General features: G+C 43.5%; 1 protein-coding gene across 2 annotated transcripts in view; it reads left to right on the top strand.

The window, feature by feature from the left end:
- NPSR1 (neuropeptide S receptor 1) overlaps window positions 1-15,240 on the top strand; it is a 98,647-nt gene that overhangs the window by 69,292 nt on the left and 14,115 nt on the right. Inside the window, exons 6-8 of one of the 2 annotated variants that reach the window (XM_074573492.1) lie at window positions 9,407-9,510; window positions 9,865-9,958; window positions 14,720-14,921. In XM_074573492.1, the coding sequence (XP_074429593.1) occupies window positions 9,407-9,510; window positions 9,865-9,958; window positions 14,720-14,921 (400 nt within the window). The remainder of the gene's footprint in view (window positions 1-9,406; window positions 9,511-9,864; window positions 9,959-14,719; window positions 14,922-15,240) is intronic. The other variant, XM_074573493.1, reaches the window with a different exon arrangement.

Raw genomic sequence — 15,240 nt, 5'->3', positions numbered from 1 at the left:
CGTGTAGCTGCAGCTGTGACCAAGATAAGAACGTGCAGTCCAGTCCTTAAAATATTTGAGGTAAAGAATTGCCAAAAAGGATCAGTAACGGGGATTCAGAGGAAATAGTGAAAGAAACTACGTACAAGATGATGGGGAAGGACAGAATTAAAAAGGACTGTTTGGTGCTTGGTACCTTAGAAGATAAATTTATTCTGGAAAATGCTAGAAGGCACCACTTGAAGTAAATGAAGAGGCAATGAATTACAAGCAGTGTGATTTCTGTGTCCTTTGAGGAGGCATGACCCTGTTTTCCAGTGCGTAGGTAAGACAAGCTGATCCACAGCAGCTTATCTTCTGCATTTCCACTAATTGAGGCCAGCCTCCCCTATGCAGGTTTCTTCCCCAGGCCGGTTTTCTTCTTTCTACCTGTTCTTCTTTGCCTTAAGGAGAAAAGAGGACTTAAATTAATGAGTTGCTTGTGACATATACTTTCCCAACAGATAAATAATAGTGACCTAATACTTGTTCTTGCTTAACTTTGACTTACGTATTCAGGCATGCATAAGTCATATGTTCGTATACCTACAGTAGTTTGGTTCCTATTTCAAAACCTACAGCCACATGCCTCACTAAAACAAGAATTTTAACTATGGATTTTACAGTTTTGCTGTTACCTGTTGTGTAAACAGCTGCTGAAACTCTTTGTCCACTCTTCAAACCCCAGTGTGAAACTATATTCAGCTGATTCTATACAGTCTGTCCAAAAAAATGTCTCTCTTCATGCAGAACTTCCCACTGAGCAACGGTAGACAGCAAAATAATATTTGGTCTAGTAGACCATGGTCTCATCTATGTGTAAGTAACACAAGATGGGAAGTGGGAACTTTGCCCTAACATTCAGAACTATCATCAACTTCATCTGCCCCCACACAATTCCCTAACGCGAACTGCCAATCCCAAACCATGGTATCAGCAGAGGTCTGAAGAAGGGGACATTTGAATGGAAATCATTTGCCTTTACTTTCCTGACTGCTTTATGATGCATCCTGATTTTGCAAGAAAACAATTCTCCTATCAGTTCTTCACCTTTGCGGATGGACTGAAACCACCACTGATGTGGATGACCTAGTATTATAAGCCAAGTCCTCCTCCTTGCTCACCCTCTACTGCATTTGACGTGCCGCTGCTGTTCCATTTGTCCTGCCCTGCTTTGGCGGGTGCCATGCTCCCTCCTGCATTGCTGCTGGTTCAGTCTAGCCCCCTGTGCCCCTCCAGTCATAGCCCCACAGCAAGGGCAGGGTGGGAAGGAATGGTAGGAAGAGATTTGTTAATAAAGGCAAATTAAACAAAACCTTAATGCCCTTCAGAGTGGCAGGGCATGTTGAATTCTAATTCCTAGGGACCTGCTCTCCAGCTCTTCTGTAAACACTGTTCTGAAGAGGTTAACATTGTGCAGTACATTCTTTTCTCAGTCCTTCATCTTTTAACCTGGATGAGCTCTGGAGTGAGGCTGGAGCTTCACTGCATCCACCATTTACGACATGCAGCCTAACAGGGCCTGCCTCATTTCGGGGGAGGGAGACCTCGGAGCAGAAATGTAAGAAGTGCAATGAATAAATAAAATGCTCACCCAGTGCAACAAAATTTCTTGTCACTTCTTATGAGCCAGACAGAGAAAAAAAGCATCAATTCTGCCACTGAAAAAATACACATGGCTTTAAGAGAAGGAACTGAACAGGTTTCCTCTTGAAAATTTTCAAGTGGGTTTTGTTTCATCCATTACATTTTGTGTTCTGCTCCAGGCTCCCGGGCCTGAAGGAGAAAACACACAAGAGCAGCATAGTATGCATCGCCGGCACACGTGCCAAACCTGCTGCCTCACGTGTGCGGCAGCACAAGCGCTGTGGCAGAGAAAAATGTTTGTGGGTGTGCTTGCTGACTCCCCACAAAAGCTTAGCGCACCCCAAATTTTGGCCACCGCTTTTCCCCCCCTTTTCCTGGGATTCTCCAGCAGAGAGCTGGGATCCTTGCACCATCTAAGCGCAACCACATCGCTTCCACATCAACACTTCTAAAAGAGTTAAATTCAGGGCGGGAGGGTTCACAGCAGCTCCTGGGGGTGCCAGCCATCCTCCCCACTGGTCCCATCTCCAACATTGTACCCAGATGCTCTGCAGTGCAAGGGGCTGGAAACAGCTACAAACACAGGCAAAGGCACCTGGAGTGATTGCAATGAGGACGAACGGGCTATCAAGGTGCTCTGCTCTCGCAAAGGCACTGCAGTGGGATCCTGGGGGCTCAGTGGTTTAAGAGCTAAAATTTAGTCATTTTAAAAGGCATCTTCCAGGTATCTTGCAGGTATCTTGTCCTACAGGTGCCCAGGTACACATAAGTACATAACCTATTTCACCATCAGCTGCTGAATGAGAGCAGAGGGGTGGGTAAGTTTTCTAGCTAACATGGTCACAAAACTATTTCTATTGCAGCAAATACTTGCAAAGCCACCTGATGTGTTTTCACTAGAAAGCACAGACTAAGGGAAGAATGGAAGTAAGACCGTAATGAAACGAGATGCAGGGGTGTCTGTGGGAGGTAGGGCAGCTTCTGCTGCTCGCTCTCCCCTGTGCCTGTCCTCGAGCCAACCTGCCACTCCAGGAGCCCTAAGTACACTTAAATTTAAATTGCTTGCACCCTCAGGTCTGTAACAAAATCAGCTGGGGGTTTACTAACTTGTAAGGCAAGTTCACCGCACTGTCTCTTATTAGCTGACAGCACATTAAGCGTGATACTGAGCAGCAGTGGCAAAGCGGCGATGGCCACCTCATCACTTCAAAATCGTGGACAGGACGAAGTAATAGAGCACTGATGCCATTTTTGTTTTTAAGGGTCTATCATTCCATTGCATGTAGGTGTTAGGAAACTGCTGCTTCTGATGCTTCCAGAGGATGTGCTCCTTGGGGAGTGGTAGGTGATGGGAATGCACGTGGTGAGGTCCAAAAAAATGAGCCATGGGAAATACTCAGCCCTGATGAGGAGCTCCCACACCCTGTCTTGCCTTACAACGTGTTGCTGCTGCTGTGTTGCCTTGTGCAGCTTGGTACCGTCGATAAAACAGAACAAAACATCCCTCATTAAAATGGAATTGCTCTGTAAGCGACATGAAAAGAGGGATGACATTTCAGTAAGAGGCACAGCTTCTCCAAAAAGTTGTGGATCACCACATCCAACTTAGTAGGACTGTTCTCATCAGGGGAAAAAAAATGATCAAACTGCAGCTGAGATGACGTGTTGAGTTTTTTAACCCACGACAGTTTACCAGCAATCTGCTCTCCACTTCTGACAGAAAAGACTTTCAGCATCTTTAGGGTAAGTGTCTTAAGGGAAGAGTGGTGTCACTACTAATAATCAAATGATAGAGATATTTTCTTGCAGACTTGCTAGCACAGATTTTTGTCTTAACCTCCTTAGTTGTAATAAAAGAAATATCTGAAGTCCGCACAAGGTACATCCCTTTGGCAATGCCATCAAGTCAACGAATTTCTATGAACAGATTAACTAGGACAGTTGTAACCTGTCTCTATTCCCATGCTAGACCGCTAATTACCTCCATCTGTTTTCTATAATGGACTTCTATCTCTGTGGAGGGTATTTTGCCATGAAAATTTGTCTCACTCACAGCAACAGCAAGCCTGCATTCAGATTTGTTCCTCCAAGGGTAATGTTTTCTTTTGCACCCTTTTGTGCTCGTTGGCCATAAGAGGCAGCCCCTACCACCCAAGCTGCTGCCATCACCTCCTCAACCAAGCGGTTCCTGTGCCCAAATGCCTAGAGGCAATGCCTGCACTCAGTCATGTCCAGAAACAATCCAAAGAGATTTTGCCGAGCACGACGGAGACTTGGGTAATACTGGTCTTTAGGGTCCAGTATTTTCACGGCTTGTTTCAGTACCTGCCGTATTTCCCAGCCACAGACGCTGCAGTACTATATTCAGTATGTTTCAGTCTCCTCTAAGAGGGAATAACAGCTGCTTCTCCTTCTCAGCTGTTTTCTTGGTCTTTTTGATAAATGCTGTTTAAAAATCCTTCATTTTGAAATGCTGACAGGTTTGTAAAGCCAAATACTAGTTCTGCCTTTGAGGATGGGCTGCAGCCATGGTGGCGACAGGTAGGAGGCAGCTGAAGGGTCGCAGACCTGCCCGGTTCATGCAGCTCTAAGCTGTGCAAACACCAATAGGCAGTTTTTCCCTCCCTGTGAACCGCAGGCAAAGCCATCTTTCCTCCCTACCTCCCTCTACTTTTCCTTATTATTGAAGTCTCATGGATCTTTTCTTTTAAATTACTTTATAGTAACTCCACCTCCCCTCAAGAGCAAACTACTACCATCCCCATCACACCAGTGCTGTTGTCTTCTGTTCAATAAGGAATCATTTTGCCTACATGATTTTGTGAACATATATTTGGCTATAAGTCACAAACTATCACTTGCTGGTATTTTTATTTTCTATCAAAAGAGAATATATGTCATTAATTGATTTTCTGCCTATTTTTCTGAGGAATTAAATGAACCACACCGTTGCCTAGCAATGCAGACGCAGAACCACTGTACACGCACCACTTCTTGGTTAAAAAAACCCAGAGTATTAAGAAAGCAGTGGCAATGACAAGTTCACGCACAGTTACGAGCAAAGGTTGATTAGCACTGTTTTCAGGAGCAAGCTTGGTGCCATTTGTCCCAGGAACATTCATCAGGGAAAGAATACAAGCATCTACCGTGCAAGCCACTAGCTTAGTAAGGAGCAGTGGGGATACCAACAGTAATGAGGACACTGAGTTTTAGAGCCATGTATCAGCTACGTTGGTTTCCTGTAGCTGACATTTACCACTTAGGACGTCAGTGATGTAATCCAGTGATACACACTGAGGTGTAGGCTTGCCAAAAGCAACCAGGGAAGGTGGGATCTGCTGAGATCACATCGCTGAAATCGGCTGACTAAACACTAACCTCTATCACAGCAATCCAAATTACACAGCAAATGAGGATTTCAAGACACTGATCGTGGCTGTAATTGCATCTGAGACGATACGTGGGTGAGGAGGATTCATCTACCAGTGACTAAAGCTCTGCTGGTAATTCATGATCTGTGTATCAGATTTATAGCACTGGGACACTGGGCCTTTGTGTGAAAGGGGGCTTGTAGCTGTGAAGGAGTGAAAAAAATGAAGTCTAATTATTGCGCCTGTGATGAGCAGTAAGATAACAGAACAATGAGCAGCACATTCGTTGTCTAAATAACTAATAAAGGTTTGCACCAGGTACTTGTGGCACTGGAGGGGGGAGGACACAACGCAAGAAATGGCCAGGAGGAACATTCAGGGCAAGAAGTGAATCGGTGGAGCTTGCGTGTATGCTTAGCACAGGGGTAACCAGTTAGCTGACGAGAGAGTGAATAATAGATGCGTAACAGAAAACGATGTGCAGAATCAACAGATCAGAGCGTATACAGCAGGGAGCAGTAGCACAAATTCTTTGTCATCATGTGTAGGTTTGCTGTGTTTTTCCTGACCACCTGCACAAGGCACATTATTTACTTGGTGGCTCTATATAAAGTAACCTGTGTCTGGATGACAAATCCTCGAAAGATGTGCAGTTGGGTCACACTGAGAGAATCTGTTCCTTTGAAGAGATGGGATAAGAAACACCCTCTGGAGCAGGCAGTAGAAGAGCAAAGGAGTGAGAAAAGTTGGTCTGGTGCTTGGTAGGATAGGAAAGACAAGAGAGATTTCTGAAACCTCCAGAGGGCATGAGGATATTGCGTGGAGAAATGTTGCTGTGATTAAAGGGTATTGAGAAATCTGGCTAATTCAGTGTGCCCGCACAGCTGGCTGCATCTGCTTTGGCACTCATGTGTGTGCTGTGCTCAGGGGCACACGGTCGGAGGAGCACCTGCTTAGCCCTTCACAGGGATTCAGAAACTCGGCACAAAGAGCTCTTAAAATATACCGCTGGGGGAAAGGAGCTGAGGCTGCCAGCACAAAGAAGCTGTGAAGTTTAAACCTTGCTTAAAAGCCTCTGCAGTCACCTGAAAAACCTCACTCAAAGGCTTTCAAGAGAAAGACGGTTTTGAGTTGTCTTTAAAGCTCATGAAGTACTTAAGGCTATAGCCGTACTGGTAGGTAATTCCATGCAGAGGGGGCAGACCTCTAGCATGACAAAGATGGAGCTTTGGATGTGTAGATCCAAAGATAGATCTACACAGTGCATTCTGGGGGGGTTACTTCAGCTGAGTAAAGTCCCCGTGGTCACAGAATCACAGAATCACAGAATGGTAGGGGTTGGAAGGGACCTCTGGAGTTCATCTAGTCCAACCCCCCAGCCAGACCAGGGTCACCTAGAGCAGGTTGCACAGGAACACGTCCAGGCAGGTTTTGAATGTCTCCAGAGACATTCATGACTCCAGAGCTGGTCCATCAGCCTGAGCACTGGCTGGCACCTGCATGGTATGGGGTGCATGAGGGGCACCCCTGGAGAGCAGCTTCAGGGCAAGCATTAGCCAAACCAAAGGCTCATTCCCCTGTGGCTTCTCCATCATGCAGGGGCCAACCACAGGTTAAAAAAGTACACCCCTGATGCAAACTAAAAAGCTGATGTGGGTGTACTCTGGAAGCGCGCTTCTGGGCCTGTCCAAATTGCTTGCACCCAGCAATTGGCTCTGCACCCAGTGTCCCAGAGACCGACAGGATGCTGGCCCGTCTCCCACCTCACCTGCAGGATCCACCTCCAAATCTCTCTCCTACTGCATTGGAAATGGATGGCAAAATGGCTGTGAGAAGGGGGAAATAAGGAGACAGCTGAGGTGCCTTCCCTTCTCCCACTCATTCCTCTAGAGCGCATGGAGATGGGCAGGAGGGAGGGCAGGCCCTGCACCCTCCTGCTCTGGAAAGAAGATGAACCCCCATTTCCCACCTGCTTGGCAGATGCTCAGAGCATCAAAAGCTGGAGGATACCCTGAGGTGAAGCTCTATTGATGTGTATGACTCTGAACCTATGAATATTTCATTACTGGAGAGAGAGAGAATATGAATCAGTAATTCAGGAGTAAGGAAAGGGGAAGGGCTGGATTTGAACCACTGCTGGAAGATGCATTTCACTTTTTGAAACACTTAAACTCTGTGGTTTCTTCAAAGACCACCTTAATTATATACACCTACAATCTTTTCCGTAAAGTCTTAAAGCCACTGTACTCATCAGAGGAACAATCATCCCTTGCCCCATTACTCTAATTAATGAGCAACATTTAACACAAGGTTTCAAACCACAAACTTTCTTCTGGAGGTCGTCTTTGATCCAGCCTCCCTCTGGAGGCAGGGGAAGAGAGAAGAGAGAGAAAACGGGGAAACACCAGGAGAGGAAAGAACAAACCAGAATTAGTTGAACAATAAAGTCATGAGGAGGGAGGCAATGTAGTTATGCGCAACAGCAATGATATTTCTCTTCTAATTTCCTTTCAAATTTAGCCTTGAAGAAATAGAGGAGGTAAAGGATTACTGATACAGGAAAAATAATCCTAGTTTTCCAATGAAGCAAAACACGTTGCTGCTTCTAAAGCATTAAGCTGAGATCTCAATTTCCAGCTAGAAACATCTGGAATTTCTGGAATTTCAGAAAGCTTGGAAGAAACTCGTTTTGACAAATCCATACCTGTTTGCTTGGAAATTCCTGTACAAACTGTCCACCACTCAAAAAAAAAATGTTTTGAAATTGTTGAAAAATCTTGTTTCCAAAAGCATATATTTCAAACCAAAATCTTATGATTTGGGGGTTAGCATGCCTCTGCCACAGTAAATTTTAGAGGTGGTTTTCAAATGTGTAAAATGGTAGTATCAAAATGAAACATTTTACCTCACCACTCTAATTTTTTTTAAAACAGGATGTTACTTGGTTTTGTCCTGATAAATCGTACAAAATGTTTTCCCAACCTGCTCTCTCCCGTTGTGGTAAACTGTGCAAGAAAAGCAACATGCTGTGTCACTTGAAGTGGCAAAACTCTGGATTGACGCGCATTTTCTTCCATGGGCAGCACCTAAAACATGTATCTTGTCCTACAGGGAGAGAACTTTTTTATTATCGTGGTTTTAAAGACAAAATTTAATATTGCCTATATGTACAACAGCAGTACCAGCTTTTGCGATTCCTTTGTAAAACTTGCATTGCTGTGAGTGTTCATTTGTACAGTAAGAAGCAGAACAAAAGCTGGAACATCTCAGATTTTCTTCAAAAAAAAAGAGAAAAAAAGAAAAGAAGATGGCTTGAGGTGTATTAATTTTGGTGAATGCAGACTACAGAAGTACAGGCATAAGTAGGCTAACTTTAAGCTGACAGGGCAGGGTTAGTCATTAAATAATTAAGTTTTCTAATAAAATCCTGACAAAATTTCCACTAACTTCAGCAGCATTTGGATTTCACCCCAGGTGCTTTCACAGGAGACGTATTTCTTTTTACAGTGAAATAAAAGACAAAAAGACATTAAATAGTTCAATATTCGGCACAACTGGGATCAAGACGACCCACTTAGACGTTAACCTACAGCTTCTCCCACGCTATATTTTAACCACACCTCACAGAAAACCTGGGGGATCTTGGCAGCCAGTGGTGAGCCCGGCAGGCTGCAGGATCAGGGCCACCCCCTCCATGTCTCTCGTGGATAGGCCTGAAACGTTTAGATGTATAGATGCGCCATCCCTCGAAACATTCAAGGTTAGGTTGGAGGGGGCTCTGAGCAAACTGATCTGGTTGAAGATGTCCCTGCTCATTGCAGGGGGGTTGGACTAAATGACCTTTAAAGGCCCCTTCCAACCTAGACTGTTCTGTGATTCTATGTACATGGGAGTAACAACCCAGAGGTGATTTTTTATGCATCTGCACACACAAAAAGCAAATTGTTATTTCAAGAGAAATTGATCTAATTATAGGCATCTTTGGTATACATGTGGGTATAGACCAAGACCTGCATCCAGTCTAGGGCTGACGTGGCCATTTCAGCTGGTCACCTTACATCCCTTAATTAGCAACGGAGAGAAAAAGGCACCTTAAGGGTGCAGCTCATACCCGTTTGTCATGCCAGCCAGGCTGGACCACAGCCCAGAGGGCAGTGGCAAGTCGTGCTCACAAGAAGATGCCAGCTCTGATGCTTAGAAGAACCCCACCTCGTCTGTCTGAATGGATTGGCTTTAAATTAAAAGAAAATAAAACCACAAAACTCTAAGTGTTTTCTAAGGCCTTCCCAGCAACTCTAGCATCCTTTACGGACCAGTCACAGCATGGCTGGGGGAGCTGGTACATCCCGAGGGTCATACCTGCCTCTGTGGCTCACCTGCAGTTATGTGTTTGCTTCTTTTAATGCTTCTTCAGTTAACTTTCTTTGCAGATTCATTCACGGGACTCATAAACATAATGACGGACATCATTTGGCGCTACACTGGAGATTTTATGGCTCCTGATATTGTTTGCAGAGTCGTTCGCTACTTCCAGGTATAGAAACCTTGTGCTCCCCTGTATGCACAAGCTCACGTGGCTTTGTGTCCCCACAGCAACTAACCCTAACGAAAATGCTGTAGAAAATTTTTTGTAGCATCAAAAGCGATAAATGCTGAAACTGTTCCTTTAAAGTTGAAACACTTTTAATTAAAGCATAATAAGTATTTGAAATTTTGTGGACAAGATAAAGGAAAAAGATTTGGGTGAAAACACAGGGTTATTTTTTTTTCTTTTTTCTTCTTTTTTCTCAGCGAAAGTTTTCAGATATTATTAGTTCAGTGTTCTCACTGACATTATTTTCTGCGATAAACGTGTCTCAACTGCTGCCTCATGTATCTTCTGCCCCAGGTGGTCCTTCTATATGCCTCGACTTACGTCCTTGTGTCACTAAGCATAGACCGGTATCATGCCATAGTTTACCCAATGAAGTTCTTGCAAGGAGGTAGGAGAATTTCTGTACCTTGCTATTGCTATGGATATTGTTGGATAGTTTTTAGTTTCGAAATTATTGACCTTGTTGCCATGAATTATTCATTCCTGCTGTAGCAACATTTGGACTCGGTTACAGTTTTCCAAGTGGCAAAGGAGCTGTGGTTTCGAGATTTATTAAGCTGCACTTAGCCCTCAGCAGTTTTTTTAAGCATTGTGTTAGCAAAGAATGAAATGACATTTTAAAAAGTATAGAGGTTTTCATTATCTTCCAGCATTTTGAGAAGGTTACTATTGGCAAAAGCTATCCCTCGTACAGCTATGCTGATTCTAGGTGCCACAACAGTTACACTATTTATTCACACTAAAAAATAACTTGGTGAGAGAGTGCAGTACTGAGAATTCATACAATAGTTTGATAAGACAATTTCAAAAGCTATAGCATATAAGTTTGGATATCTATTGTTTCTTGTAATTTCTTCTATTTGTTATTTTTACAGCACTCATATATCCTGGCTGCTTTGCAGTACAATTTAAAGAACATGATTTCTTTCCTACAGAGCCTAAAGTGGGAAGTTAAAGTATGTTGCACTGAGTGAATAAACAGAAATAGCAGGTGGGGAGGAAGGGGAGTAGTTACAAGAACCGTGAGGTCTGGAAGACACACTTTAATCAGATGCAAATATCATTCTTGGTTTGGCGTAATGATGGCTTTTGACAGCCTGCTCTATTCAGGGGATCATATTAATTGTCCTTTCCGGCCTTAAAAACCTATGAATCAATCACAGCCCAGGCAGTGGTGCAGCTTTGGCAGATGTTAAGGTCTGAAAACTTCAAATACTTTGTGAAATTTAGCCTCATATTCCCTGGCGTGCAGACCAACTATTTCAGACCGGGGGGATTGATATCAAGGTTTTCTCTGCAGGCTTTGGGAGGCTCTGCAGCACCTGCCGACATTGAGCTGGGCTCGGGAGGGCTCAGAAACCACCTGGAGCACCGACTGCCGGCTGAGCAGGGTGAGCTGTGAGACAGGCTCGCTGGCATTTCGTCTTCATATGTGGTACAGGAAAAGCAGCACTTGTTAAATTACCACCTGGGCTTAGTAAAGAATTTGGTGGTTAATCTTTGCAAAACACTTTGAAGTTGAAAAAAAAACCCACCAAGCCACCTCAAATATTTATAAAAGCCTTTTTTTTTTTTTTTTAACTCGGTCCCATTTCCTATACCTGTACCATAAAGATTTTTTGTGTCTTTTTAAGACTGGAGAAGAGCAGACATTGCACCCAGCCGAGGGGCAGCAGAGTCATCAACTGGGTGTAGGTTTGGGGGGGAAACAGGCCACGAGCAGAGATAACGCTGGCAAAGCCCACCTGCCTCTGGCAAGGGCTGGCTACACACTGATGGACAAGCAAAGACCATGTTTAAGTGCCAAAAGGAGGCAGCAGTAAATAAAAAAGAATGATCTAGAGAATTATATTTACCCTAGCAGCTTCCTGGAATGTACATAAATATATAACTATTCACCTTTCGCACCCAGCTGTTCCTAGCAGAGGTGTTTTGGGGGAGCTTTTCAAAGGCCCTCTTAGCCATTCTGCAGGCAGACAACAAAGAGAGTTACAAAACTTCATCATTGGTAACGACGCAGGGAAACTTTCAGAACAGTTCTGAGTCAACTTGTGGCAAAGTTCTTTGCAAAAGGAAATGCTCATCCCCCAAAATAATTCAATCGAATGAAAGAAACAAAAGTTGTTTGTCCTTACCAATTTTAAAAATTATGTTTCCATGTAGCTTTGAAATATCATTTTGGAAAAAAAATGAAACTTCTTGCTTTGAAAAAGTGAAACAATTTATTTTTTAAAAAATTGCAGTTTAGTTACTAGCCTCAAGTCATGTTAAAAAAAACATTTGCATGGCTTCTAAGAAAACAAACTTCAACAGTTAAATATTTTATACTCACTTTGTGAATATATAAATGACCACAGAAAGTGCAGGATGTGGAAGAATTATACATTCTAATCCTAACGCTTTTACAGTGTGAGGCACTTAATTCAATAACCAAAGGGGTAATTTAAAAAAAATATCATAAAATAAAGATTAAAAAGAAAAGAAACTGATATACAAACTAAACAGCAGGTGACAATAAAACTGCTTAGGTAAAAGACAAAACCCAAGCAGGTGTAAACTGTCCATTGCATGGCTTTGGGCTGCGAATGATGCTAAATTCCAGCAGATTAATGAGGTTCTGGAACAGGTCCCTCCCTCTGGGTTTAAAACCTAATTTTAAAATGGCACTCACTTTATAGAAGGGTTGCATAGCACTGCTGTTCATGGTAGGAAGGACCAAAACTCCTCCCAAGAGGTGCCTTCCCACCACATGTTGCTGGGAGCAGGCAGATGTGCACCAACCCACTGCCACAGCGCACGGATGGCAGAAGTGGAGCAAAGGGGATGGTGACATGAAGATGTCCTTTAGGAAAGTCAGTGCCAGAGCTCATGACTGAGATTCCTGCTCCAGCCCTGGGTGTTAGTCTTGACCACCCCAGCATGAAGAAATCTCCCGTCTAAAGAGCGATATTGTTCTTAAAGGAAAATACTGAGACTGGCTGAATAGAATATCGTATTTCAAAAGCTGTTATTTATTTGATTCCATTTATAATTGATATAGTTCTAGTTATAGGATTTGCTGGCATTCAGAGCATAGTCGAGCACTTACAAAAAACAACATAAAAAGCCCCTGCTTGTGAGGCAGCCAATTAACATTAGTCTGATAAAACAAAAGTCTACTTACCTAGATGCTATCAGTGCCCTGTGAAGCCCTTTAGACCAGAAAGGCCATATTTTACCAAACAGAAGGGACATTTAAAACAAGATTAAATCAACACTGCAGGTAACGTTTTATAAAACACAGAGACAAAATACCACTCTTGTCCAAACCAAATTGCCCGCTTCTCTTCAAATTCAGGGCATCGCTGCACAGTACAGAAAATAAAGTATATTATCCAAGTATGATCTTTTCCCCTCAGAAATAGGGAAGTGGGCCCACTGTGGCTTGTATGTATGTAGTTTAAGTAGCTAGCTCACAATCGAAAAGCCCTTTCTGTCAGGAAATAGTTTATGAAACTTACTCTTAATATTCCTTTTGCGAAGTTTATTCTGTTATGCTTTGGGAAACTTTACGGTTCTCTTCTGCCTGTCCAATATTTATAGACTCAATATAACTCTCTCACGTCAATGTCATCAGAGTTCCCTTAAGCCCTAGATTAGCAAGATTGTATTTTGCTCAACGTGGGTAGCATTTAAAAATGAGGAGGATAAGTGAATATTTGCAACTGATGTTTTATAAAGCATAAAATTACTTTTTGAATGTTTCTCTCACACACTTTCATATTGCTCTTTGAGCTTCAAGGAGGAAAGACGTTCTTCTTGATATGCATAATTTAAAGCAATTTTCCATTTCACACACAACCTCGGGTATTTTGTAGGACAATAAAGTATTTCAACACCAAAGCTTCCCAGATCAAAAAATCCGTCCCCATCTGTTCTTTTCACAATCTGACTCAGGAGGAATAACCGCTGCTGAGAATCACTGGTACTCCACAGATCAGCCTTTTTTCTCCGCACTTATCTAGATCTACATGGATTTTAGCCAGAAGATACAGATTTGTCAAAACAAATGCATTGGGGCTGTTTGCTCCAACCCATTGATTTTTACAGTATTCCATGGGTGCCAACAGACACGATTTGGTTTCCCACAAGTTTTTCCCACTTGACAGTGGAGGAAGCCAGAAGTCAAGGGGAAGCAGTAGCCCAAACCTGCCAGGTGTTTTGGGATTACTCAGTTCCTGATCTTCATCATGAGGTCCAGCACAATATTCTAGTCAATGTCGCTTCTGGCAGATAAAATAGAGCTGAGCACTTGAACACCAGCCCACCATCATTTGCCCTGTCTCATGATTAGCAGTTCACCCTTAGCACGGCTTGGGCATGTTCCCGTCATCAGGAGCTGGATTTGGTCCCTGCTGTGCCATGGGGAACTGCAGGAGTTGCCTGGGCTCTCCAGGACCATGTTTCTTTGGGGCAGTAGAATTGCATTTGGAGTTAAAGGCAGCTAGCTGTGCAGTTCTGTCCCGATCCTGACCAGAGGTGTTTTCTCTCCCCTGGTAGGAAATGTTTTGCAAGCTTTCTCACTACAAGATGTATCTAAATGTTTACTTACCATTCCAAGGAGGATATTTTCCCCCTCCAGTACATCCAGTATGCTCCAACCTAGTGTATGCTTTAAGTAACCTTTCCTGGTCTCAGCCTTCCTGTTATCTGTAGCACAAGGACTTCTTCCTTTCTGTCTCTGTGTCCTCCTACTGACTGCCGCTTTGCTGTGCCAGGGTAAGAGTGCACAGCAGGTCAGGGCTGCGGTCCTTTGCATTTGTTCATGATGTTGTCTTGGTGGCACTGAAGAACCTTTCACGTCTCATGTTTCTGACTTGCTGACCCTGACCAGTGCCTTTCTCATAGCGTTTCAGATTCACCGGACCCTTAGCACCTTTAAATAAAACATTTAAAATACAAGCCCATAACAACCTGACTTTTTATCATGAGAAACAGATGAAATCCCCACACTCCTTTGCAGTCTTTTCAGCACCAACCAGCTGTAGACCAAAATTCCCTTTCTTCACCCAGTTTCCTCCCCCTCCCTGCCTGCAATATCAGTATTGCTACAAGGGGCCAGTCATGCCAGCACCCCCATTAACAGCATCTGTTTGACTCTGTTGCACAGAAAGACAGGCGAAAGTTCTTATTGGAGTGGCCTGGAGCCTCTCTTTCCTGTTTTCCATACCGACTCTGATTATTTTTGGGAAACGGCAGCTCTCCAACGGGGAAGTGCAGTGCTGGGCTCTCTGGCCTGATGACTCCTACTGGGTACCCTACATGACGGTGGTGGCTTTCCTGGTGTACTTCATTCCTCTGATCATTATCAGGTAAGCCTGAGCCGCAGCCAGCAAGCGTGTGGTGAAAGCTGTCAAGTGTGCAATCAGCTTAATGCTTTAATTTCTACTCATTCATTACGATTTCATTTCCGCACCTGCCTTATAGCTGCTTCAGTTTTTATCACATAATGCACGGGTCACTGTACTTGCCCTGGGTGTTCTCCATACTGTATTAACAGCCAGAAACATTTTCTCTGAAAAAAAAGGAATGAATCTCTAAGTGTGTCCACTTATCTCTGCAGATTCAGGCTTGAAACATATCGTTATAAATCCAGTAAGAATGTCTAGCTATTATGACAAAACATAGTTT

This window comes from Larus michahellis, chromosome 2 (genome assembly GCF_964199755.1).
Source record: "Larus michahellis chromosome 2, bLarMic1.1, whole genome shotgun sequence".
Taxonomy (NCBI): domain Eukaryota; kingdom Metazoa; phylum Chordata; class Aves; order Charadriiformes; family Laridae; genus Larus; species Larus michahellis.
The sequence above is the reverse complement of the archived record's forward strand: the minus strand, read 5'-3'. Positions and strand labels throughout refer to the sequence as shown.